Consider the following 27,747-nt stretch of genomic DNA (forward strand, 5'->3'; position numbering starts at 1 on the left):
AAGCACCTACTATGTGCCAGTTACCACGCTAAGCACTGGGTATGCCAAAAAAGGACAAAAAGAAAAAAATCATTACAAGTAAAACTGCTGCATTCAGATTCTAATAATTCAGTCCCCAAGTAAAAGTTGCATTTTAAGAAGATGAAATAAGGAAGCATGGCTAGAACTGACAAGAAATCTGTGCAGGAAGCAACATAATCTTAAAAGCACTTAGTCTTCAAAATTTCACAGAAAGGGGAAAATTCCAAAGACTGGAAAAAATCACAGAGAGTATTACTCCTACAAGAGACCTTTCCCAAGCTCATCGATAATCTTCTCTCCCAAAAAAAGTACTTTGTATTTATTTTGTATATATTAATGTGTGTGAATGGCATTTCCCCCCAGTAGAATGTAAACACACTGAGGTCAGGAATTGCTTCCTTTCTGTCTTTGTATCCTCAGCACTTACCAGACCCTCACATACTAAACATCAGCAGCTACTGACCCATAAGCCTGATTTCTTATCTCTCCAAAACGTTTATGGAAATGGGCTATTCAGGCATCAGAGTAATACTAATAAAAATACAAAAAGAAAACTGGCAAACTTTCAGATGATTTTCCACAGGAGACCACATATTTAGAGTTATACAACTGAGAGAGAATGTGAGACCCTGCTGGGTTTGCTAGCTGTTGATTACAAAAAGCATTTGACTTGATAAAGCAAAAAATTATCTTAAAAGCTCTTCTCCAACAAGCTGTCTCCCATGCATTTGTTAAGATCATGTGAGGTTCTGCGTAATGCAATAAGAGATAAGTTGTTCAATGATGCTCTGATCATTATGAGATGGGAAATACAAAGACAAATGCTCAACAAAAGTGTTAGCCACAATCTTGAAGAATTCCCCATGTGATGTACAAATGGAAATGGAATTGGCCTTACTGATGATGACGTCCCTACTGAGACTCTAGGACATAGGAGGAGTTGTGCTAAATGGATTAAGCTCAGAACATCTCAATACTCACCTAAGAGATCAGCCTAACTAGCTATAAAGGAAAAACCAAATGGATGAAGAATCTCTATTATCTAGATTTTGACTTGCAGCTGGAAGAACAGCCCACCAAGTTACTCCCTAAGTGCACATACCTCAAACATACACTAAAAGTGAACAAGTTAGACCCAAAATTAAGGAGGTGAACTGAGATGGATTGCATCTAGCAGATGAAGAGCTTTCAAAGTTTCCAAGCTACTCTCTGCCACAAAAGCCCATCCTTCAACAACACAATGACATCCTAGTGATGTTACATGGCTATAAGTCATCAAACAGAAAACTCAAAATTGCAGCTAAACAAAGTGCATTAGAAAAAGTTATGATGGACGTAAATAGGCTGTAGCATAGTGCTAACAATGACCTGCAGCAAAAAAAAAATGATGTAAAATACATCACATAAGGACATGTATGACAGAAAAGGAGATGATTTAGTCTTGAAGCAGCTGGTTGGAGTAGCATAAAGAATGCTAGACTTGGAGTCAGGAAGACCTGAGTTCAAATCCTACCTCTAACATTTACTAGCTAAGTGACCCTAGGCAAGTCACTCGACTTCTCTCAGCTTCAGTTTCCTTATCTGCAAAATGGGAATAATTGCACCTCCCTCACAGAGATATCAGAGTCAAATGAGACAACGTGTGTAAAGCACTTTACGAAACTTAAAGTATTATATGATTACTAACTATTACTATTGTTGCAAGAGAAAATAATTAACAGATGGCCGAAACAAGAGTTACAAGAGCATACATGAAATATTAAAAGATCTACAGGGACTTCTGGCCAAGGGAGGAGCCTCACTGCAAACTGCCCAGTTCACACATAACTACTCCAGAAAAAACCTGAAATTCACATGAGACTGAATAATGATCAAGAAAGCCAGTGAGTGGGGGACAGAGCCAAGAAGGTGGAGTAGAGAAGCACTCAGCTGTGACCATTCAACATTCCCCTCCAAACAACTTTAAAAAAATAGTTCAAATAGAATTCTGGAGTGGCAGAGCCAAACAAAGGCCAGAACGACCCATTCTTTCAGCCCAAGACAACATGGGTCAGAAAAAGAGATCTGTAACACAAGGGAGGAGGCTGGCCTGGAGTCTGAGTGGATGAAATCCCAGTGGTGGGACTAAGAGCTGGTGACAGAAGCAGCAATAGCTTCAGGAGCTCTCAAGCCAGAGATGGAAAAGGGACCTGGCTACTGGTCAGGGACTACAGGGTACCCCTGTACTAGCTGTTTGTAGCCCTGTACTACAGATGCTGTTTGGCAACTCCACTGCCTATACACTTTACAACAGGAAGTAGTGGAGGATTACACCCCCTAGGAAGCACTGAAAACTCCAAAACCCTAGAACTAGCTCTGAAAATAACAGTGGGGAAAAAAACCTAAAGGCTGAAACAGAGCCCCCTCTCCTCCCCACCCTCCCAACATCTGTAACAGAGCCCAACAATAACATAAAGTTCCAAATAAAGAAACAGGGTAGAAAAACAAGCAAACAACAACAACAAAAAAGAGCCTGACCATAAATAGCTAATATGGCAATGGGTAAGATCAAGACACAAACTCAGAAGAAGACAACAAAGACAAAGCAGCTACAAGCAATGCCTCAAAGAAAAAAATGTGAATTGGACATAAGCACAACAAAAATTCCTGGAAGAGCTAAAAAATTATTTTCAAAATCAAATAATAGCAGTAGAGAAAAAACCAGGTAAGGAAACAAAAGGAAGAAAATTATGAAAAAATAATTAACAGCTTGGTAAAAGAGGCACCAAAAAAAATTGAAGAAAATAACACCTTTAAAAAAAACAGAATTAGTGAAATGGAAAAAGAGGTAAAAAAAATTCACTGATGAACTCCTTAAAAAGCAGAATTGGCCAAATAGAAAAAGAGGTACAAGAGTTCACTGAACAAAATAATTTCTTAAGAATTAGAAATGGGAAAATGGAACTAATAATTCCATGAAACATCAAGAAACAATAAAACAAAGTCAAAAGAATGAAAAAGAACCAAAGAAGAAACAATTACTATTTACTCTCAACTCTGATCCATCAGGGCTCAAACAATAACCATTAACTGGTACTAGCCTAGAAAACAGATGGAGAGAAGATTAAGAATTACTGAATTGCCTGAAAGCCATGATGAAAAAAAAAAAAAGCCTAGACAACATATTTCAAGAAATTATCAAGAAAAACTGCCTGATATCCTAGAACCAGAGGGTAAAATAGAAATTAAAAGAATCCACCAATCATAATCGGAAAGAGGTCCCAAAATGAAAACTCCTAGGAATATTATAGCCAAATTTCAGAGCCCCCAGCCCAAAGAGAAAATACTTAAAGCAGCCAGAAAGAAACAATTCAAATACCATGGAGCCATGGTCAGAATCACACAAGATTTAGCAGCTACCACCTTAAAGGGGTAGAGGGGCTTGGTATATGATATTCTGGAAGGCAAAGAGATAGGATTTCAACCAAGAATAACCTACCCAGCAAAAGTGAGTATAATCCTTCAAGGGAAAAATGGATATTTAATAAAATAAAGGACTTTCAAGCATTCCTGATGAAGAGTACACAACTGAATAAAAAAATATGACTTTCAAATACAAGACTCGAAGATGGCGGCTGGTAAGCACGAACTAGAGTGAGCTCCGTACCCGAGTCCCTCCAAAACCTATAAAAAATGGCTCTGAACCAATTCTAGAACGGCAGAACCCACAGAACAGCAGAGGGAAGCAGGGCTCCAGCCCAGGAAAGCCTGGATGGTCTCTGGGTGAGGTCTATCCCGCACAGAGCTGGGAGCTGGGAACGGAGTGGAGCAGAGCCCAGCCTGAGCGACTTGGACCATCCAGACCAGAAGCCGGGCGGAGGGGGCCCTAGCGCTCTGATTCAGTGAGCTGCGGCAGTTACGAGACTTCTCAACCCACAAACACCAAAGACTGCTGAGAAGGTTAGTGGGAAAAGCTGCGGGAGTGGAAGGAGTTCGCGGTTCGGCTTCCAGCCCCCGGGGGCAGCGGAGGTGGGGCAGCTACGGCTGCTGCTGCTTCCGGCTCCAGGCCCACCTGGTGGGAGGAATTAAGTGGCGGATCAGAGCAGGGGTGCACAGCCTGCCGAAGATCTGAGCCCAGTTCGGGTTGGGGGTCCTTGGGGAAGGAGCAGTGCTGGTGCGGCAGAGCTGGCACCTCCCCCCCAAACGTGGAACATAGAACTCTGTAGTCTACAAGCAGTCATACCCCACTGAAAAACTCAAAGGTCAAGTTAGTTGGCTGGGATTATGGCCAGGCAGCGAAAACGCACCGAGACTCAGTCTCAGACTCTGCATTCTTTCTGTGCTGACAAAGAAGACCAAAACATACAGACAGAAGAAATTAATAAAGTCAAATACAAGACTCAAGAAAAGCACAAAAAGGTAAATATGAAAGATAAATCATAAGGGACTCAACAAGATTAAACTGAGTACCTTTTCATATGGGAAGATGATACACGTATCTCTAAGAATTTTATCATTATTAGGGAAGTTAGAAGGATGCTACATATAGCGTAAGAGAGTTGATTATGTTGAGATGATATTAAAAAAAATGGATAGATGAGGACAAGGGATGCCTGAGGAGAAGGGAAAAGGGAGAGGAAGAATGGGGAAAATTATCTCACGTAAAAGAGGCACACCTGGAAGAGCTTTTACAGAGGTGGGAGAAATGGTGAGGTGGGGGGGGCCCCAAAGGTGGGAAAAGCTTGTCACTGACATATAAACTGGTTCAAAAAGGGGGGAAAAATACACACACATACATTCAACTGGTAACAGAAATCTATCCCACCCAACAGAGAAGCAGGAGAGGACTAGTTTGTCCTTCATTCTCAAAGAGGACCATGACATCAGGAAGGTAATGCCATGACTTGCAAGTGAATTGGTTCTAAGTGAGGGAGGGCTGTGCAAAGCTACCAACCTTACTCTCTCCTCTGGAGCCATCTGTATCCAGTGGCCAGATGTAGATCAGGACAACCGGGATGGCCCAGAATGCAGTGGGAGACTTTAGCCTTTTTAAAGTAAGGTCTTTCTGAGTTGTCACTTTAACTGAGCCCATTCAGTGATCAGGGCTGTTTAAAAAGTGAGCCTGAGGATGGACCCTTTAATCCAAAATAAATAACCTAGGAGAGGAAGATCCTCTGGGTTTCTGGCCAAAGAAGAAACAATTACTATTTACTCTCAACTCTGATCCATGAGGGCCCAAACAATAACCATTAACCGGTACTTGGGTAGGAACCTGTTGTGGGCCAAACAATGAGAGGCAGAGTGAATCTGGGTTTAAGGCATGGTCTTTAAGAAAGAAATCTAGGTCAGTTTCAGTCTTCAAAATTTTCCTTCCTTTGGGAAGGGCTCCCTCAGGTAAGGGCATGATGGAGAGGAAAAATGAAGGGAGAGGGGAGAAAGAGGAAGGGGGAAAGAGGGCAGGGAAAAGGAGGGAAGGGGAGGGGAAGGGAGTTGGCCAATTTGAACTGATCAGTTGGGTCCCCAGTGGGGCAGCTCGTACTACTCAAAGGTTGTGGTTTGTCCTTCATTTTGGAAGAGGACTATGACATCAAGAAGATAATGCTATGACTTTCAAGTGAATTGGTTTTAAGAAAGGACTGTGCAAAGTCACAAGCCTCACTTTCTCCTCCAGAGAAACCTGGGACCAGTGGCCAGATATAGCTCTGGACAACTAGAGATGGCCCCAGTAAGAGAGGAAGGGGATAAAGAAAAGGGAAGGTGATAAAAGGGAGGGCAGATAAAAGAAGGAAATGGTCAGAAACAAAACAGACTTTAGAGGAGGGACAGGATAAAAAAGAGAGAAGGATAAACAGAAGAAAATAGGATGGAGGGAAAGGCACAGTTAGTAATCATAACTGTGAAGGTGAACAGGATGAACTCATAAAACGGAAGCAGACAGCAGAATATATTAGAAACCAGAATCCAAAAATATGTTGTTTACAAGGAATCCAACAAGAAACAGTATGCGACTTCTTCCACCCACAAATTGCACAAAAAGTCAGCCAGAAGCCCATAGGAAAGCATGCCAAGTGAGTATAGCAGTACAGTACAAGCAACCAAATCAACAGTTTCCCAGAGTAACCAGAGAAACCTTGTGTATGAAGCAGCAAAAGTCAAGGGATCCCCTAAAAAAAATCTCTGAGGAGGAAAAGTCCCAGAGTAATCATAAAGGTACAGTGTGAGGACTTTGGAGGCCCCAAGGAGTAGTAGTGACCAATGCAGCACAGCAATGCTCAGACCAGGACAGCCCTGGCACCCAAGGGCTCCTTGGTCCTTACCTCTCTGTCCAGAGACACCATACAAGGGCCCTAATCATCTAGCACTCTGAACCTCAAAGATCCAAGAGAACCTAACTCTAGGAGTCAAAGTCTGGAAAAGAACCCAGGGGATCAATGGGAACAAGGAGGTTTGAATACCTCACCCAAAAGTACATCACAGGCCTAATGGAAGGCCTTGTAGACTAATGGAAAACATTATCAGAGTGCCTGAATGATACTGTTTGATGATTCAAATCTAATTAAACCTAACTAATATAATCCTAATCATAGCTAATACATATATAGTGTTTTAAAATTTTAAAAGCACTTTATATATTTTATCTTATTTGATCTTCGTAACAGTTCCAAGGTGGAAACTACGGAAATTATTTTCATTTTACAGAGGAAGAAAGAGAGGTTAAGTCATCTATCCAAAGTCACACAGTTACTGTCAGAGGCAGGATTCAAATTGTAGATTCTCTTGAGTCTGAGTTTAATACTCTTTCCCCCCAATTGCCTCTCTAAAATCATACCTGCAACATACCACAGCTTCAAAAGGTTTATACCTCAAAATGTCCTTAGAGTCCGAGAGGACTGTAGGATTCAGAGCCAGGTGGGACTTTAGAAGTCATTCATTCATTCAATATTTTTTTTATTCAGTAAACAAATATTAAGCACCCACTATTCGGGAGATGCAAAGACAAAAATGAAATAGTTCTTGCCCTCAAGAAGCAGGTATTCTTTAGGGAGAAATAACATGTAAACAAACAAATTTAGACAAAGTACCTTGAGGAAGGCAGAAGAAGACATTAACAAAGTGGGGTGGGGGTGGGGGAAGGGTTTTGTGTATTTACAATTAGAAGACAGCGCTTGAGTTGCCCCTCAATGAAAGCCAGGAGTCCTAAGAGGTAAGGAAGGAATGCAACCTAGGCATGAGAGAGTGTCTGTGCAAAGATACAGACACTACAAATGGACCACAAGAAGGAGTAAGGAAGACAGTGGAGGAAGGAATGTGATGTACAATGAACTAGGAAAAGTCAGCTGAAGTCAGTCAGATTACAGAGGGCTTCAAATGTACAACAGAAGAGGCTATGGGTTATTATTCTCATAGCAGCAGGGAATCACAGAAACAACATGGGCACACTGATGCAGTGTTCTTATTTTATAAATAAGGAAACTAAGGCCTAGAGAAGGGAACTGCCCAAAATCGTGTAGCTATTAAGGATCAGAACCAGGACTCAAACCCAGATTCTCAAATTCAGGGGTCCTTAAACTGGGGTCCACAGACTCCCAAGAGTTCCAGAGAAAGACTTCAGGAATTTGTGAACATGGATAGGAAAGAGAGAGGATAGCCTATCTCTAACCTGACTACAGGGTATGCCATATTATTACCTCCATAGAAATCTTCATCTTCATCTTCATGCTGATAGGTCTGTTCTTGTATAAAGTTCTTCCTGTAAATGCGCCCTTCGATTTTTATAAGCTGTGGACGGAGGACTTCCATAACGCTTCTTCCAAAAGAGCTTCCTGCAAAATTCTGGAAAATAAATCATTGCCTTACCAAGAAAGAAACCCATGCTCATCCCTGTACACAATGGAGGAAAGTTAAGGACTTTAATAAATATCCATTCAAAAACATCTGACCATTAGAAACAAAAAAGCCTCAAAACCCCCATTAGATATCTTAACACTTAATGTTGACACTTTTATGTCCTAACTTTTCGAACATGTCATGTATCCCCACTCTGCTGTAAACAGCCTATTTGTATCCTCAATTAATATCCAGAGAAGAGGTTATCTAGTCTAGTTCCCTTATTTGTAAAATAAAATGTGAGCCAGTCTCAGAGGCATTGTTAACCTAAAGAGAATAATACTATTTATATTTACTAAATGCTTTATACAGGGAAAAATTCATCCTCCCTAAACATAATCCTAGCTAAGGTCACCAAGAATAATAAAATATTTCAAAGTATTACCATCTTCTCCACGTAAAATAAAAGGAAAATGGACAAAATGTATCTTGGGACTGCCACTGCATTACAGTTGACTTGATGACTTTCCTTGTACGCTCCTTGGTAACAATCGGGTAAGGAGACTCCAATACCATTTTGTGGGGCTTCTGAAAGTCAGCTAAATTCACACCATCCAGTAACTTCAGCTCTCTACTTAATAAATTAGCACTTCAGCAAAAGCTCTCACTAGACTCATGTTCGGTCATTCCCCAGTATTATATTAGACTATACTATTCCAAAAAGCTTAGTAAAGACAGGTCAACAATGAATCCATGAAGGCCAAGACCTGCTTTGGGTCAATAATTCTTTTTTTTTTTGTATCAAGTTTAACCACTTGGGGAGAAATCCAATTCAATTCTACCTTAAGGGCCTACCAGGTGCAAAAGAAACATTTTAAGCTGAACAATGGGGACGCCAAAACAAAAAAAAAAAAAGAAGCCCCTGCCTTCGCGGGGCTCGAATTCTACTTTTAAAAGGATGAGGCCTAGGAAGCTGCTAAATCAACTGGTACTGGAGGGAGTCTGGAGAAAGGAGAGCCCAGGTACCGGGCACCATTTTGCTGCGGTGACGTTTTCGGATTGTCCATCCCTCTCACTGGCCAGGCCCCCCAGGCTCTTCCCTGGACCAGAGAGGCGACAGAAGGAAAGAACCGAGCACAGAACCCTGAGGCACAGACACTTGGAGCACAGAACCCTGGCACTGCGTTCCCCGGGATTCTTGGTGCGGGTTGGGAGTGGGGGGAGGGGAGGAATTATCCGGGGCCTGGGCAGGCCCCAAGCCTCCCCTCCCCTCCTCAGAGTGACAGCTCTGCGCTAAAAACGACCTCCGAGTCTGAGGCCCAGGAAAGGCCGGCAGAAGAGAGGAGACCCGAGGGGCCGCCACGACAGCCAAATGCACGAAGGGAGGAAAGTATGCTCGGGAAGAAAAACTGGGAACAGAACACCTACAGCAGCCCAGCGCTGGCCCAGAGCGGCTAACGAGCACCTCGGAAGAGGGCGGGCCACCGTAGGAGGACGTGCGCGCCCCCGCCGCGCGCTGAACACAGACGCGAGCACGCCGCCGCCGCCGCCGCCGCCTTGAGCCCTCCGTGCGCGGGCGCGAGCACGCGCGCGAGCGCTAAACTTACGTCGCTCTCGTCACTGCAGCCCGCGCTGCGGGGGAGGGGCCGGAGCAGCGAGCGGCGGAGCGGCCCAAAGGCCAGTGGCTGAGGTGAGTGGCCTGGTCAGCGGAGGCGTGCTCGGGAGCTTGAGCAAAGAGGGACGGTGGGAAGGGGAGGGAGGAGAGACCGAGATCCCGGGAGCTTTAGTCATCAAGATGGAAACGAGGGAGAAGTGGAAGGGGACAGGGTTGAGAGGAGGAAGCCCGTCCCGGTTGCTGGCATGTTGAGCGAAATATATTTTTTCAGGCCGCGCTGTTCCACTGCGCATGCGGAGTCAGACTCTCTAGTCACATTCCCCTCCCCCCGTAAGTTTGCGCGTGCGCGATGTGATTCCCCCGTCCTGCCCCCGGAGAGACTAGGAAGGTTTGGCTTGGTTTGGCTAGGGGCGTGGCGTGGCTTGGGGGGAACCCTGTAGTTAGAATTTCAACCCCCTACCCATTCACCCCCCCCATAATAGTATCTACTCTGCACCTGGTCTTTCATTCGTTTGTCAAAGAGAAGGTTGTGACCCGGCAGTTTAAATTAGACAGACCGGGGAGGAACACATTTACTGCACGGTGGTTCCTAGAAATGCCTTCCTAATTGCTGAACGATGACCTGCCTTTGCCCCAGCTTGCATGATCTTTTCATGGGGCTTCGGCCCCACTTGCATGGTAAGAGTGGTTTACAAAGGCATGACTTCGTAAGCTCCGTTTGGAGTAGGTCCGTTCAGGCTTACAGTCTGTGACCCTGTGTCTTATTCTGAGGTCAGAACCCTGGGATATTTCTCCAGTGTCTCTCCAACAAATGTATCCTTTATATCCTAATACAGGCTATCCATCATTATTAGTCCTGAAGGGGGAAAAAAAGCCCTAACCGGTCTCTCCGCCCCCCCACTTCTGCTGTCGTCCTCCCTCATTCATCCTTCTAGCAGACAACCTCCTTAAACACACCAAATTCGTTACTCTTCTGCTCACAGCTCTTAAGTGGTTATCCGTTGCTCATCCATGAAAGCTCATACTGTCTAATCCGGCACTGCCCTTTCTTTTTTTCCTCTTGCTGCTTCCCTGTCAGCTTCACATTTTCCCCACCTCCCTACCATAGGTCATGTTGTTCAACAGGTGCAAACACTGTGCTAGGCTTGGGACATACAAAAAAAAAAAAAAAACCCAACCCCTGCCCTGAAAGAGTCTATGGTCTACTGAGAGAGGGAAGGAATGTGACAATACAAATAAGGGAAATTTCCAGAGGGAAAGAGAACTAGCAACTGAAAAGGTCATGAAAGGCCTTCAGTGCCTTCTTGTCCACTGGTTGCTTACCTACTGCCTACAAATGCACCAGTATCTCCTATAGCTGCAATCCCTTGTCTCTTCTCCCTGCTGTGGTTATGCTACTTGAGAAGGCTGGTTTGTAAGTGGTGCCTTCACTTCCATTCCTCTCCTTCTTTTCTTTATCTCTGTAGTTTGGCTTCAGATCTCATCATTAAACTGAAACTATTCTCTCCAAAGTTACCAGTAATCTCTTAGTTGCCTGTCTAAGGGGCTTTACTCAATCCTCTGCAGCCTTTGATGTTTTTGATCCCCCTTTTCTCCTTGATGCTGCCTTTTCTAGGTTTCTGTGATGCTGCCCTCTCCTGGTTCTCCTACCTCTCTGACCACTCGTCAGTCTCCTTTACTGGATTTTCATCCTGGCATACCCACTAGCCCTCTTCTCTTCTCTTCTCTCTCTATACTACTCAGGTTGGTGAGCTCATCAGTTTTATGGTGATAATTCCCAGATCTACCATCCAGTCCATCTGGTAGACATCTTATGTCCAAAACTGAACTTAGTATCTTTCTCCCTAAGCCCTCTCCTCTCCCGAAGTTTCCTGTTACTGTCAAGAACACCATCCTCCCAGTTACCCAGTCTCTTATAAAAAATCAAGAAAACTATACTTCAATTGGCACTCAGAATTCATCATTTCTCTCCCTGAAGGTAGATAGCATTTTTTTCATCATAAATCCTTTGGAATTTTCTTGGATCACTGTATTGATCGGAGTGGCCAAGCCTTTCACAGTTGATCATCCTTACAACATTGCCGTTACTCTGCACAACAATCTCCCGGTTCTTCTCACTTTACTTAGCATCGGTTCACATAGGTCTTGCCATATTTTTCTGAAACCATATCTAGTACTCCATCACAATCATATGCCACAACCTATTCAGCCATTCCCCAATTGATGAGCATCCTCTCAATTTCCAATTCATTACCAGCACGAAAAGAGCTGCTATAAATATTTTTGTACATACGGTCCTTTTCCTTTTTCATTGCTCTTTTTGGGATACAGACTAGTAGTACTATTGCTGGGTCAAAGGGTATGCACAGTTTTATACATAACCCTTTGGGCATAGTTCCAAATTATTTTCCAAAATGGTTGAACCAGTTCGCAATTCCACCAAGACTTTATTAGGGTACCTATTTTTCCTCATTCCTCCCAGCATTTGTCATTTCTGATAAGTATAAGTTGGAACCTCAGAGTTTTAACTTGGATTTCTCCAATCACTGGTGATCGAGGGCATTTTACCATATGAGTATAAATGGCTTTGATTTCTTCTTCTGAAAACTGCCTGTTCGTATCCTTTGACCATTTACCAATTGTGGAAAAGCTATTTTTATAAATTTGACCCAGTTTTGTATATAGTTGAGAAATTAGGCCTTTATCAGAGAAACTTGCTGTTAAAATTTTTAATATTACTTCATTGTCTGTGATACCCTTTAACAAAATGACGTTTCCTTGATCATCTCTTTTAGTTAGGTCTGTTTTTGCTTTTGCTCTTGGTCTGAGATCATGATTGCCTTTGTTACTTCAGCTGAAGCATAATAGATTCTGCTCCCACCCTTTCACTGTGTGTGTCTTTCTGTTTGAAATGTCTCTCTCGTAAACAGCATTTTGTTGGGTTCTGGTTTCTAATCCATTCTGCGTTTTTATGGGTGAGCTCATCCCATTCACATTCATAGTTATGGTTACTGTGTATTTCCCTATATCCTATTTTCTTACATTTGTCCTTTTCTCTCTCTTTCTCCTGTCCCTCTTTAGAAGTTTGTTTTGCTTCTGACCACTGCCTCTCTTAATCTGCCCTCCTTTTTGTCATCACTCTTCCCCACTTCTTTTATCCCCTTCCTCTCCTATTTCTCTATTGGTAAGATAGATTTCTATGCTCAATTGAGTGTGTATATATATTGTTCACTCTTTAAACCAATTCTGATGAGCATTGCCTGCCCCCACCACCCCATTGCCTCTCCACCATAAAAGCTCTTCCTCACAGTCCTCTTTTATGTGAGAACATTTTCCCCATTTTATTCTCCCTTCCCCCTTTTCCCAGTGTATCCCTCTTTCTCACCTCTTCATTTTCATCTTTTTTTGGAGATGATGCCGGCATAATATCTTATACCCATGCTCTCTGTCTATGTGAACTCCTTTTCATTGCCCTAATAATGATAGAGTTCTTTAGAGGTACATGTATCATCTTCCCAGATAGGAATGTACAACAGTTTAACTTTGTTGATTCCCTTATGATTTTCTCTTGAGTCTTGTGTTTGTCACATTTTCTGTTTAGCTCTGGTCCTCTCATCAGAAATACTTGAAAGGCCTCTATTTCACTTAATGCCCATTTTTTTCCTGAAGAATTATACCCAGTTTTGCTGGGTAGGTGATTATTGGTTGTAATCCTAGCTTCTTTGCCTTCCAAGAAAAACATGAACTGGTCCCAGGCCATGGGAGAGCTCAAAAAGGATTTGGAAAACCAAGTTAGAGAAGTAGAGGAAAAATTGGGAAGAGAAATGAGAAGGATGCGAGAAAACCATGAAAAACAAGTCAATGACTTGCTAAAGGAGACCCAAAAAAATACTGAAAAATACACTGAAGAAAACAACACCTTAAAAAATAGACTAACTCAAATGGCAAAAGAGCTCCAAAAAGCCAATGAGCAGAAGAATGCCTTGAAAGGCAGAATTAGCCAAATGGAAAAGGAGGTCCAAAAGACCACTGAAGAAAATACTACCTTAAAAATTAAATTGGAGCAAGCGGAAGCTAGTGACTTGATGAGAAATCAACATGTTATCAAACAGAACCAGAGGAATGAAAAAATGGAAGACAATGTGAAATATCTCATTGGGAAAACCACTGACCTGGAAAATAGATCCAGGAGAGAGAATTTAAAAATTATCGGACTACCTGAAAGCCATGATCAAAAAAAGAGCCTAGATATCATCTTTCAAGAAATTATCAAGGAGAACTGCCCTGATATTCTAGAGCCAGAGGGTAAAATAGAAATTGAAAGAATCCACCAATCGCCTCCTCAAATAGATCCCAAAAAGAAATCTCCTAGGAATATTGTCGCCAAATTCCAGAGCTCCCAGATGAAGGAGAAAATACTGCAAGTAGCCAGAAAGAAACAATTTGAGTATTGTGGAAACACAATCAGAATAACCAAAGATCTGGCAGCTTCTACATTAAGAGATCGAAGCGCTTGGAATACGATATTCCGGAGGTCAATGGAGCTAGGATTAAAACCTAGAATCACCTACCCAGCAAAACTGAGTATCATGCTCCAAGGCAAAATATGGATTTTCAATAAAATAGAGGACTTTCAAGCTTTATCAGTGAAAAGACCAGAGCTGAATAGAAAATCTGACTTTCAAACACAAGAATCAAGAGAAGCATGAAAAGGTAAACAAGGAAGAGAAATCATAAGGGACTTACTAAAGTTGAACTGTTTTGTTTACATTCCTCCATAGAAAGATGATGTGTATGATTCATGAGACCTCAGTATCATAGTAGCTGAAAGGAATATGCATGTGTGTGTATATATATGTTTATATATATATATATATATATATATATATATATATATATATATGAATGTGCATGTATGCATATATGTATGTGTAGAGAGAGAGAGTGAGAGAGGACACAGGGCGAGTTGAAGATGAAGGGAAGATATCTAAAAGAAGTAAAATCAAATTAAGGGATGAGAGAGGAATATATTGAGAGAGGGAGATAGGGAGAGATAGAATGGGGTGGATTATCTTGCGTAAAGGTGGCAAGAGGAAGCAGTTCTGTGGGAGGAGGGGAGAGGGCAGGTGAGGGGGGAATGAGTGAATCTTGCTCTCATCAAATTTGGCCTGAGGAGGGAATACCATACATATTCAATTGGATATCTTACCCCACAGGAAAGAAGAGGGAAGAAGATAAAAAAAAGGGGGGGATGATGGAGGGGAGGGCAGATGGGGGTGGAAGTAATCAAAAACAAACACTTTGGAAAGGGGACAGGGTCAAGGGAGAAAATTCAATAAAGGGGGACGGGTTGGGAAGGAGCAAAATATAGTTAGTCTTTCACAACATGAGTATTGTGGAAGGGTTATACATAATGATACACATGTGGCCTATGTTGAATTGCTTGACTTCTTAGGGAGGGTGGGTGGGAAGGGAAGAGGGGAGAGAATTCGGAACTCAAAGCTTTAAAAACAGTTCAAAAACAAAAAAAAAAAGGTTTTGCATGCAACTAGAAAATAAGATACATAGGCAATGGGGTGTAGAAATTTATCTTGCCCTACAAGAAAGGAAGGGAAAAGGGGATGGGAGGGGAGTGGGATGACAGAAGGGAGGGCTGACTGGGGAACAGGGCAACCAGAATATACGCCATCTAGGAGTGGGGGGGGGAGGGTAGAAATGGGGAGAAAATTTGTAATTCAAACTCTTGTGAAAATCAATGCTGAAAATTAAATATGTTAAATAAATAAAAAAAAAAGCTATAAAGCTTCATATACTCCTTGACCATTACTAGCTCTGTACTCCTAAAGAGATCAGAGAAAGAGGAAAAGGACAGGACCCTTATATACAAAAATAATAATAGCAGCTTCTTTTTTTCCAGTGAAAAAAACTTGGAGATTTGAGGGGTGAACATCAATTGGGGAATCGCTGAACAAATTATGGTGTATGAATGTGATGGTACTATCATACTGTAAGAAATGATGAAGGGGTTGGTTTCAGAGAAAGTTGGAAGACTTCTATGAACTGATGAAGAGTGAAGTCAGCAGAAGCAGGAGAACAATTTGTATTGTTATCAATACAATATTGGAAAGACAAATAACTTTGAAAGACTTAGGAACTCTATAATCAGTGCACTGACCAACCACAATTGCAGAAGACTCAGGATGAAACATGCTGTACACTCCATCTAGGGAAGGGATGGGCTCTGAGCACAGATTGAGACAAATTTCCTTGCATGTGATCAGTGCAGGAATTTGTTTCATTCAGTATGTTTATAATGGGTTTTATTTTTCATTCTTTCTCTGTTGGGGAGGGGAGGATCAACGGAAGGAAGAAAAGGCCTGTTTTCAGTAATTAAAAAATAAATTTAATTTAAAAAAGTGAAGGGGTTAAACTACATTATCTTTGAGGTCCCTTTGGCTCCAAAATACTGTGATTTATATGAACTATGAGAATTATTAAATCCACTTCTGATTAAATTTCTAATATAAATAATACATTTAAAAAACCCTTATTATAAAAGGATTAGAATTTGCTTAAATGAATGCCCTCACCTCAATAATGATTGTTACGAATGCACATTGGGCCTATTGTTTGACATTTGAATTGGATGATAGTAGGGCTGTTACTCATTTCTAAATAAACTAGATGATAGGGAATCCCTTTTGATTATATTCAGTTAAAAATTCACTGGCTAGCTTTAGAAGCTATATGCATAGCAATTATTTGGGTGCCCTGATCTGCAAGTAGAAAGCTTTTTTTTTTTGCCTTTGGAGAATAAAGTATTCACCTGGATGAATCAAAAAACGTTAGATAAAAACATTCTGAATTTTTGTTAGCTTTACACAAAAATATTTTATATGTAATGGGTATGATTGTGGAACTAGTGGAAAAATAAGGGCTCTGATTTCTCCAAGGGGAGTGAGGGGATGTGGTTCTCCTATTTGTATGTATTATCTAAGCTACCATCAAGACCACTTGGAGATTGAGGCTTGGTCCATTGAAGCTGTGTGTTAGGACAGTGACATTCCAAAAATATTGTAAAGCCCTCTTGTGATGCAGTAACTTTTTACCAACCCAGCTTTTGTGCAGTATAGCTGAGATTTCTGCTATAAATTGTATACATCACCATCTTAATCATCATTTTCACTGTCCGTCATTATTTTAATCATCGTACTTATTATTACTGTCAGCATCACTGAGAAGGCGGCAGTGGTGTTGTAGAAAGAGAATAGATTTGCAGGGAAAAGACCTCAGTTCTAATTCCAGCTTGGCTACTTACTACCTTTTTGACATTTCATTTCTACTTTCTGGGCCTTGGTTCCACATTACCCCCTCTTCTCCTCTCATCTATAAAACAAGAAGATTAGACTAAATGACCAGAGCCTGTTGGTGGTACAGTGGATAGAGCAATGAGCCTAAAGTCAGGAAGACCTGAGTTCAAATGCTAACTCAGACACTAGCTGTGTGACCCTGGGCAAGTCACTTAACCTCTGTTTGCTTCAGTTTGCTCTGCTGTAAACTAAAGATAGCAACTGTATCTACTTTGCTGGGGTGTGAGAATCAAATGAGATATTTGTAAAAAGCACTTAGCACAGTGCCTGGCATTGTGCACATAGAAGTTACTATATAAATGCTTATTTCCTTCCCTTCCTTTTTAATGTTCCTTCTAATTGTAAAACCTATGATCATATGAACCTCTCTTTATGACTGATTGTCATCAACTTAGTGGGAAGTAAGAAAGAGTTTCAATGTAGGATATAGTAAGGTTGCTAATTTCATTGAGACACACTTTTAATAAGCTCTCAGCTGTACCAGTTTCTATATTGCCCCTACCCTACAGACCTGTAACCTTTTTCAGTATCATGGGGGGGGGGGGGGCCAGGGCAATCGGGGTTAAGTGACTTGCCCAAGGTCACACAGCTAGTACATGTGTCAAGTGTCTGAGGTCACATTTGAACTCAGGTCCTCCTGACTCCAGGGCCAGTGCTCTACTCACTGCGCCACCTAGCTGCCCCCTTTTTCAGTATCACTTGCACATAAAAACCAAAAACCAAGCTCCTTGTTTTAGACAGCCTATAAATTTTCAGCAGAGAAGTGAGGAAGCAGAATGGTGTTTCAGAAGTTGGTTTTGTTTCTTTTTTTTTCTCGTATGAAAAACCAGAAAATAGTCTTTTTCAGAAAATAGGCAAGCTTCATACCTTTCTCCAGGGTTATTTAGATTAAATGCCCTTCAATTCCAGGTAGCAAACATTTAAGTACCAACAATATGCAAGGCACTATGCAAATATGTCTAGCAAAAATTATTTTTATATATATGCCAGTAGTGAGTAGTAGGTTTGTTCAGTAGATATTTCTCTGTTATCATTGGAAGCCTTTGTTTTTCTGGCACTTGAATCCAACATGTCTGTATTGTATTGATGGATGTTAGGGATCTTTTAATGAAGAGTGTTTTTAGTTTGGAGACACCACCAGGTGATGACTTTGAGTACTACATTTGCTTTGAATGTACAAAGTTCTAAAAATGAAAAGGCTAATAATTTATATTTCGGACTGATTGCCTCACCCCAGGAATGGAACTCAGTGTTCACCTAGGAGGCTGAAGATTTACTTGGAAGTTCTTATAAGTTTTTTGGGTTTGGCATGGAATGCAAGTGTGTATCCAGGACAAATTGTTCTTTCTGGCATGCTTGCTTTCTCAGTGACATAATTTGGTTTCTTCTCTAGTCACGTTGTTGCATCAGCACTGCCTGCCTTGGCACCTGGGTCGTATAACCTATAAACTGTTCACACCTTCTGTCCTGAGCTTCCTTTTAATATCAATAATGGTGCTTTTTAGAAGGCGGGAAGTTTGGGGGGTTGTTTTTTTGGTGGTAGTGGTGGTTTGTTGTTTTTGTTTTTTTAAGAAAGCCAACTACCAACAAATTTATTTTCTCTTCCAAGCCAGAGTCAGGATTTCACCCAGGACATAAGGAATGGGGAGGCTGTCAGGGAAGATTTCTGACTGCTGCCCAGAACTGAGTTCAGTCTTCTCTGGTTCTGTGTTCCATAAACCTACCAACTGCTGTTTTGTTTTTGTTTTGTTTTTTTCTTTCTCTCTCATTGACTAGAAAGAAAATGGCTGCCTCTTCATCCTCCTCCTCAGCTGGAGGGGTCAGTGGAAGTTCTGTAACTGGATCTGGCTTTAGCGTCTCAGACCTCGCCCCACCACGGAAAGCCCTTTTCACCTACCCCAAAGGAGCTGGAGAAATGTTAGAAGGTGATCACATTCTGCTTTCAAATTTATAATAAAATAGTAAAGGATCTATTAAAAGGATTGTAGACAGAAATATACCAGCCTCAGAACAATATATCCTGTTTTTTAGGTTCCCTGTTTTGTCCCTAATATCCAGGGAACATCTGTCCCAAAGCATGAAAATTCTCTGACCTCTAGTTAGAGGGTTGTATTTTTATTTTTAGCTTACCAACCTAAAGAAAAACAAATCCCATTACCTAGGTAGTTTCTGGGAGATGAAAATAATCTTGATATAGACTTAACTATGTATATATAAACTTAATTTTAAAATAGACTAATTGTAAAGTTGGCATTACTAACTCCACTGCCAGGGCATGTGCTTTGAGTTTTTCCAGTGGTAGAGATGGATTTGCATTGAACCATCCTCACTCTCTCATTCAGACCTCCTTGTGACCAACAACAGACATTTGCAAAACAGCTGGCCAAGGTTAGGGATGCAGTCTGTGGCCATGGAAAAGAGCAAAGGTAACTGGACATATGGGAAAACCAACTCTGGATCTCAGCCTCTTTAGCATAATACAGTAACCATCTGAGCTAATCCCTTGGGGGTATGGGAACCCTTCTGATCACCACTAACCTCTTTCTTGTATATAGGAGATTGGCCCTTTATCTATTTCTAGTGTCACCAGTGTATCTGGGCCCCTTGGCAGACCTTTGGAAAGGTTAGCATGAATGAGAGGCAGGCTTTATAGTTTGTAAAAAAAAAAAAAATTGCTAAATGGGCTTGACTTGGAATCAGAAGACCTCAATTCCCATTCTGATTCTGCTACTTAATAGCTGTGTAGCTAGTCACTTTACCTTTCTTGTCACATTCTCTCCATCTGTAAAATGGGGATAATTATACTTGCCCTAGCCACATCATAGAGTTGGTATAAAGCACAATGTAAACAAATATGAAGGGTTATTATTTGGTGCAAAGTTGTTTCCCCCCTCCCAAAGCAGTTCATCATCCTTTTGGATATTACAGCCTTCAATATTCACATTTATAAATTTATCTGGAAATTTCTCTTTGCTTACACACATGAGAAAGGTGAAATCTGCCGCTTGAGGAATCTGCTTGTGGAATCAGTGCTTTTAACCTGGGGAAGCAGAGAGGTAATTTGTGAAAGAAAAATGCAGGAGGGTTAACTATGAAGCCCATGAAGACTTCTAGACTTGGTTTGTATTATTAATATAGTGAATAACTTCGCAGTATAGTCAAATGAACCAACATTTATCAAGCTCCTACTATGTGCCAGACACTGCTGAGTTCTGGGAATGCAAAGAATGGCAAAAAACAATACCTGCCCTCAAGGGCAATCAGTGCAGGGGAGACAACATGCAAACAACCATATACAAATGAGATATATGCAGGATAATTAGGAGATAATCAGCTGAGGGAAGGCACTAGAATTAGCAGGATTGGGGAAAAGCTTCTTGTAGAAGGTGGGATTTTAGCTAGAACCTCAGGAGGAGGAGGCATAGATGAGGAAGGAGGAAATTCCAGGCATGAGGGACAGCCAGTGGAAATGCGCAGGGTGAGGAGATGGAGAAGCTTGTATGAAGACCAGCAATGTGGCTGGTTCTCGGAGTGGAGGGGAGTAAGCCTGGAAAGGGGAGAAGGAGCCAGGTTATGAAGGTCTAGAAGTGTCGAGCAGAGGATTTTAGATTTGTTCCTGGAGTGTAATTAACAGTTCTGACGTGGGCTTCTGCCCTTCTAGTCCTAGAGAAATCTGGAGCTAGAAGAACTGTGTAGCAGGATGCATGTGTTAGCATCACTGACCCTGTAGGCAGCTTGTAGCTAGTGTTCTGTTTGTTAAGCCCAGCGCTCCATATGGAATGGAGGAATTTGGCCTCAAAACAAAATAAAAATTTAATTGCTCAGTAGCTTCCACATGGGCAGAAGTGGTTCCATTTAGATTTAGAAATAAGTAAGTCAAATTGGCAACATTTCATTCTAGCTAAAGAAGAGGGAAAAAACCATTTTTAACATAGACAATATCTCCATGTCCTTAAGATCTTTCGCATCACTTTGCCCTCAAGTATCAGGAAGAGGAAAGAAAGCCCTGTGAATTGAGTCTAAATGTTGATGCTTTTCTAAGTTATGGTTCCATCAGTTCCTCTCCCATCCTATTACACTTGATGGAAAGGTTTGGTTGTTTTCTAACATAAATTTGTGAGTCTCAAAATTTAAGTAAACTCATTCCAGTAAGTTTTCATTCACAGAGTTACTAGTTCATTTTCTTAGTTGTAAAACTTCAGAGAGCAAACTGTTAGAAATAATTGGAAGATGGTTACTCCCTAGCCGTTTTTGCCAATCTGAGCACCTTAAGTCACAAATGTTAGAGAAATTGTGGGAAAACAGGCACATTAATGCAGTTTAGGTGCAACTGAGAATTAGTAGAGCCCTTCTGGAAAGGAATTTGGAGCCCTGCCCAAAAAGTGAATGTAGAGTGCATGCCCTTTGATCCAGCAATACCAGTACTAAGCTGATACCCCAAAGACATCAAAGAAAGCTAAAATGGACCCACATGTACAAGAGTGTTCTTAATAGCTCTTTTTTGTAGCGGCAAAGAACTAGAAACTCAGGGAATACCCATCATTTGGGGAATAGCTACACAATTATGACATATAATGGAATACTATTATGTTGTAAGAATTGATGACAGGGACAATTGCAGAGGAACCCAGGAAAAAACAGAAGAACAATTTACACAATAACAGCATTGTAAAGACTAACAACTTTGAAAGACTCAAGAACTCTGAGTGCAAAGAACTCATGATAAAACATGCTACCCACCTCCTGACAGATGATAGACTCAGGGTATAGATTGAGACATTTTTTGGCCGTAGGTATTGTGGGAATTTGTTTTGCTTAACTCTTAAGAGTTTTGCTTTTCTATTTTTTCAGTGGTGATGAGGGGAGGACATAAAATGCATTTTTGTGAATTGAAAAAAAAAAAAAAGCCCAACAAATTGAGAGCGTTAGAATGAAGACAGCACCTATAAATAGGGGCTAATAAAGACACTTTGTAAGAATCTCCTCCCATGTTTCTTTCATTTAGCTTTTTAAATAATTAAGTAAAATTATTAGTCTCCATCTAGTCATCCATGGATTTTTTTTTACTTTAATGTCATAGAATGTATGAATGAGATTTGTCTGCCTCTTGAATAAAAGTGATCAAGGGCTGATGTCAGAAGTATAAGTTAAAATCCCAATAGTCATACAGTAAATGGTTAGAAATTAGGAGGAGCCTTGGGAATTTTCTCATGCATCACCATCTTGAAGATGAGAAAACAGGCCTGGGAGGAAGTGATGTGGGCCAACTCAGCCAGTGACTTAGTGGCAGAGTGAGGACTAGAACCCAGATAGCTTAATTCCACATTCATTTTACTTTCCACTAAGCCATTGTGCCTTCCCAGGTTCCGCTGAAGTCTTTATATCCTTCTGTAAGGTAAACCAAATATCTTACAGTTTATCCTGTGAGAACACTTCCTGGTAAGATACTCTTACCTGCTGTCTGACTTCTGAAACCCCATGTAAAATGTACAGGAGTGGGCTCTCCAGTGCCCTAAGTTTTAATCCTTCCTTGCCCTTTTATAGATCGAGCTAGTTAGGTGGCACTTCCCAGCCCAGAAGTAGCTGCTTTTTTATAACACTAGAGAAGTTTGTATCAAAATATAAGGCAAATAAAAATTGTTACTGTTTAATTTCCTATTATCAGATGATACTCTTTTAAATCAATTTATTAGCAATCTCTTGGAATTAGCTGAAGTTTTTCCCTATTTTGTAACCTTTCCTGTCCCCATAAGAGGAAAGCTAATTTATCTCTACTTGGTATGTTATATGGGAATTTGATTGTAATTTCTAAATCGAAGCTAGAGAATTATACTTTAGCTCCTCTCTGGAGAAACTCCAGGCTTAGGATCGGTATAGTCATTATATCTAATAGGATGTGGGTAGGTAGTGATGGACTTTGTGGTTAATACTAAGTTGCAGATCTCAGCACATCTATTTGATACATCAGAGTACAAAGGAATAGACAGTAGGAATGCAATTGGTACACTGCTTTTTAGAGGATTAGTTCATTACCATAAAAAGATCTCTAAATTCTGCAGTATTTTATCCAAACAGCCTGAGTAACGGGACAGAAACAAGAGCAGGCGCTACTGCCACTGCCTGGGCAGTGTCCCTGTGGACTCCTCTGTTGACTCAAGGGGGATCCAGGACAGTCGCCCTTATTCCCTTTGCTTTGCTCTTTGCAAAATAAAACTTTTGCTGATATGATTGGATAGTTTAAACAAGGGTATAAATAAATAAAATAAAACTTTTGCTGATATGATTGGATAGTTTAAACAAGGGTATGTGTAGGATAATAAATGCTAAATCATCATTTACACAGAGGAGCTAAAATAATCAGTTGCAGCGTTGGTATCAAATAATCACTACAGTCCATCTGTGGTTTGAAGTGTAGTTATTTGCCATCCACATTTAGCTTTTCCATTGGATTCAGTTATCCAAAGACTACTAGAAGGATGTGTATGCCTAGCACTTAACACACAGTAGGCACTTAATAAATGCTTGTTGATACATTGTAGTTTATGAGTAGTCTGCATACAGTCAAAAGAATAGAAGATTAGTAGTGTTCAGGTCACTTCAGCAAGCATGTGTTGACTTTGTGTGCGGGGCCCTGTGCTGGATGCTGAGGAAGAAATGAAAAAGGGGTTTGGTCTGTGGCATGATACACAGGGAAAAGGTCACCTTTCACACCCACACTTGATAATTTTCTAATTCAGCAATTATTTTACACTCATTCATTGTGTGGTCAAACTGTATCATGTGCTGATTTCTTTTTTCTTACTTTGACCTTTTTAAATAAGGTAAAAATGACACGCAGAACAGAGAGAATTAGCCCCATCTCTTTGTCATGTAATACCAGGTTGATACAACAATATAATATTGATCTGTCTTTTGAGTTGGTGACTCAGGGATGTTGTCATGAATAGCCATCTAGTGAAACACCCCTGGGCCCCCCACCTTCACACAGCTCAGGATTTTGCAATGAAGCAACTGAAGCAAATGCTTTCAGCTGTCCTGGGGAGGAACAGGGTGTCATATTCTACTTCCTGTACATATATAGGGTTATATTCTTTGACAGCCCCTACAGGATAGCAAGTAACACACACTCATACCAGTTTCATAATCTGTTTCCAAGTCCTGTGCCATGGCAAGACCAATTTCTGTGCTGACTTCATGAATGAGTCAGCCGCCACATTGTGTGTTGTTTCTTGGGATTGACATAGTGCTAGTTTCAGAAATTGCACCATACTCTTATCTCCATCAAAATTATCCTGTTTTGGTTCATTTGGAAAAACAAGGTCACAGTCTGCGTTTAAAGGATGGAATTACCCAACAGTGTGTTGTGATGGTCAGAGGGAGGGATAGTAGTGTCATCTCAGAGATCAACAACAGCTGTTTTTCCAGCTTGATTTTTCTTAGAATGAAAAGGAATTGAACGTAAGGTACCACCTCTGTGCTCTTTGTGTCTCAGGAAGCTTTACAAGGCAATGGAATAGAGATATCATGATGGTCCATTAGTCACTTGGGCACCCTTTAGAGCAAATCATATACAGAAAAGGTTAAAAGAAAGAATCTGTTCATCTGTGAGAGGAAGCTGTTGACCAGAGCATCAGGGTAGGGTTATTTGCTTTTTTAAGAAATGTTTTTAAGACTGACCAAAGGTGAGGAAATTGAAAAACATAGAAGCTCCAGAAACACATGTAGAAATTAGTTCTGGAATAGAAAACCATGAACAGATCAGCAACATTTCCTCAGTTTGTCAAGAACTAAATGTCTTGGGGGCAGATAAAGTGTGTTCTTTTCCTGTTCACAGACGGCTCAGAGAGATTCCTTTGTGAGTCTGTTTTCAGCTATCAAGTGGCATCTACGCTTAAACAGGTGAAACATGGTAAGTGCATGAATGGAGTGTTGCATGCGTGACTGTATGAGGGTCAGTTGGCTGTGGAGGCCACGGAGAGAGAACCCCCAAGGTCAGGGCACTCTGACACAAGTCGCCAGAAGCCAAGAGGGATATTTAATCGGACTTCTTCAGTTACCAGTCAGTGAGGACACTCTGCAGTCTTGATCCAAACATAATGAATGTCCAAAGTTAAAGTTGAAGTAAGTCAGATTTTCTTAGGGCACCGGTGTAGTCTGCACCTTTGGATTTTTTTCTGTTCCATTCTTTTCCATGCTCTTCCAACTACGGAACACTGATTTAATTATCATAATCTTGATTACCATTTACTGAGACCCTCTGGTGTAGAAAGCCTGAGATGCTAGTAATTTAAGTCCTGTTCACTTCATTTATGTTTCTTTATTTAGCTGGTTATTGACCTTTACCTGAGTGTCACATTATCTACAGTAAACATCATTATGATACTTCTTCCCCACCCCCCAGGCTATTTCTTCATCAAGAGCATTAGTTTTGGAGAATAGTGGGCTCTGTTACCTCTGATGTTAGGCTCATAGCATTCAAAGCAGTATGGGATAGGGAAAGAATTCAAAGGGTTCCTTTTCTCATGGGTGGACTACAAATGATGACTTGCGAAGAGAAGCCTCATCATTGTAGTTGTTTTCACATGTATGAATCAAATATATTATCGTGGGTATTCATTGAGCATGGGCCAGTTAGGCTGGCTCCCTCACCCTCCCAGCCCGAGCTCTAAACATATTATGACTCATTGGGATTAAGTAGGACTGATATATGAAAAAGAAAATATTTGCTGTTCCTTTCTAGGCCTTCTGACTTGTTAGCATACTAATGAAATTGAAAGCAGAGGAAAGACTAGTGGTTTTGTTGTCATGAAAATTGTAGTTTGTTTGCTAAGAAGCATCAGTTGTGCAAATGAAAACTTTGTAAAATGTCAAACCAGCACAAAGTAAAGCTTGTTTTTAATGACTAGAATAAGGCTGACTGAAAATTGTTTATTGACTTTATTAATGAGCATCTCTGTGGCTGTTGAGTATTTAGTGTAAGATATATTGCCATGCCACATCTTACTTCTTCGATTCCTTCCAGATCAGCAAGTTGCTCGGATGGAAAAGCTGGCTGGCTTGGTGGAAGAGCTCGAGGCAGATGAATGGCGGTACAAACCCATTGAACAGCTGCTGGGCTTTACACCCTCCTCTGGCTGACAGTGCTGGGATTACCTCTGGAGCACGAGCAAGGGCATAGCTGGGGAGGGTCTTTTCTGCACAGCCTCTGGGATCCAGGGAGTCAGAGCTGCATAGGAAATGGTTTGCTCACATTCACACTTGGTGCCTCTGTAATAAACTACATTCCGTGTAAGCTAGAACGCCTTTGGGGGGGAAAAACCACTACAACTTAACTAGGTTATCTGACTGACGGGAGCATTTTTCTTCCCTAAGAACCCACTGGAGATTGGGTTAAGTGAGACAATCAGTTTCAGAGAATTGGAAAGTTTCCTTTGGGTTTTGAGGGGGTTTTAGGAAACTTCACTCAGCAAGCAGTGTATGTGCCCAAAGTGGTCCACTCGAGAAGAGTCCACCCTGTCCGTCATTCTGGACCTGGAGCACCTTACCAAGTCATGGTCAGAATGGAAAGGAAGAAAAGATGGCAGTTCCTTTGGGATTATAATCAGGGCAGGTCCACATGAAGAACAGGAAAAAAAGTATTAGCTGTATCTTCTGTCATTAGATGCCTGTGCACCATTGAGTCTGGCTTTGTGAAGTGACCTTGACGACTGCATGCTGAATGCTTGGAAAGGGACTGGCCATTTTCATGTTGGCGCAGCATAGAAGTGAAACAGCAGGGTCCTTTTAAACTCAGAAATCTAGGGCCCTTCTCAGTGCTGGACTCAAGCTGTTCTGTGGGAAAGAAATCCTTTCAAAGAGCTTCAAATTGGTTTCTTTATCCTTTCAAAGTCTCAGGGATTTGAGAAGGGGGAGGAGGTTAAATTGCTTTGTTGTGAATAAGGAAACAACCATTTCTCGTAAGCAAATGGTGGCATGTTTCACTTTGCATCAGATGGATTTGTCTGTGTACAAATGTATGAAATTTCCTCACCAAAGCCTGAATAGGTTTCTTCTCCAGTGGTAAGGAAAGCCTGAAAATGAACAGCTAGTCCTTCTGTATCCCTCCTGGGATCCCAGAGTTGCAAACATCATTATTGGACCATGTGCAAATTTTGCATTTTAGAAAGCATCTTCATTGTTTTGGGTTGGGCGTTCTGTTTTTTGATGATTTACATTGACCCACTTAGACCAGATTAATAAATAAGTAAAATCCTGGTAATGATTGTCTTTGATTTCCTGAGTTCTGAATGATTAACAAATAGTACCTGGTACTTGGTGTTGACCCTGTTTAGTAAGTGTGAAACTGAGTACAGTACAGTTTGAGCCCTGCTCATGGTCACATAGCTCAGTCAATAGAGGACCTTAGAATTGGACCACAAGTGGCTCTTTAACCCAAACCAAAAAACAGGAGTGCCAGACTGCACACAAACCTACTTCCATGTTTTATTTTTCTCAAGTAAAAGTAAACAAGTTTCGTATTTAGAAAGCAATCAAGTTTCTAAATAGATTTTACATATTCGCATCAAAACTTCTAAAAATGACCAAGGAAAATTTTTCTAAAAGCCTGTTAACATTTTCAGTTTTTCCAACAGAAGTACTTAATATCTTTTCCCTTTTTATTTCATTTGTAACTTTATACATAGCTGCCTAACAAATTTACACAGCCATTAGACTTAATATGATGTTCTTCCTTTTTATCATAGAAATACAGAGTTAAGAAGGCCTGTAGAAGTTAGAGAGTCTGACCTCCCACCAGGAGGGATGTACAGCCATCCAGCCTCTACCGAATCACTTCCAGGGGACAGGAAGGTCGTGGCTGTTCCTACTTGACAACTTTCAGTAACACTGCATATTAGAGAAATGGCCAAAGACCCCAAACGATTTCTGTAGGATGGA

The 27,747-nt window shown here is 41.1% G+C and overlaps 2 protein-coding genes across 6 annotated transcripts in view; one reads left to right on the forward strand and one right to left on the reverse strand.

The window, feature by feature from the left end:
* ASCC1 (activating signal cointegrator 1 complex subunit 1) overlaps window positions 1-9,731 on the reverse strand; it is a 131,627-nt gene extending 121,896 nt beyond the window's left edge. Inside the window, exons 1-2 of one of the 4 annotated variants that reach the window (XM_036734666.1) lie at window positions 9,435-9,731; window positions 7,689-7,833 (exon numbers count right to left, since the gene is read on the reverse strand). In XM_036734666.1, the coding sequence (XP_036590561.1) occupies window positions 7,689-7,800 (112 nt within the window). In that variant the 5' untranslated portion in view covers window positions 7,801-7,833; window positions 9,435-9,731. Of the gene's footprint in view, window positions 1-7,688; window positions 7,834-8,272; window positions 9,330-9,434 lie in introns of those variants that run through there. The other 3 variants (XM_036734665.1, XM_036734668.1, XM_036734667.1) reach the window with 3 other exon arrangements.
* ANAPC16 (anaphase promoting complex subunit 16) lies at window positions 9,373-27,070 on the forward strand. Of its 2 annotated transcripts, XM_036734669.1 has the most exons (5): window positions 9,373-9,517; window positions 18,589-18,737; window positions 19,155-19,238; window positions 24,647-24,721; window positions 25,835-27,070. In XM_036734669.1, the coding sequence occupies exons 2-5, from the start codon at window positions 18,596-18,598 to the stop codon at window positions 25,948-25,950; spliced, it is 417 nt and encodes a 138-aa protein (XP_036590564.1). In that variant the 5' UTR covers window positions 9,373-9,517; window positions 18,589-18,595; the 3' UTR covers window positions 25,951-27,070. The 2 variants fall into 2 exon arrangements, with proteins under 2 accessions (XP_036590564.1, XP_036590565.1); XM_036734670.1 differs by lacking the exon at window positions 19,155-19,238 and having other exon boundaries at window positions 9,414-9,517.
* The last annotated feature ends 677 nt before the right edge of the window (window positions 27,071-27,747 follow it).

The sequence above is a fragment of the Trichosurus vulpecula genome, chromosome 8 (genome assembly GCF_011100635.1).
Source record: "Trichosurus vulpecula isolate mTriVul1 chromosome 8, mTriVul1.pri, whole genome shotgun sequence".
NCBI lineage: Eukaryota > Metazoa > Chordata > Mammalia > Diprotodontia > Phalangeridae > Trichosurus > Trichosurus vulpecula.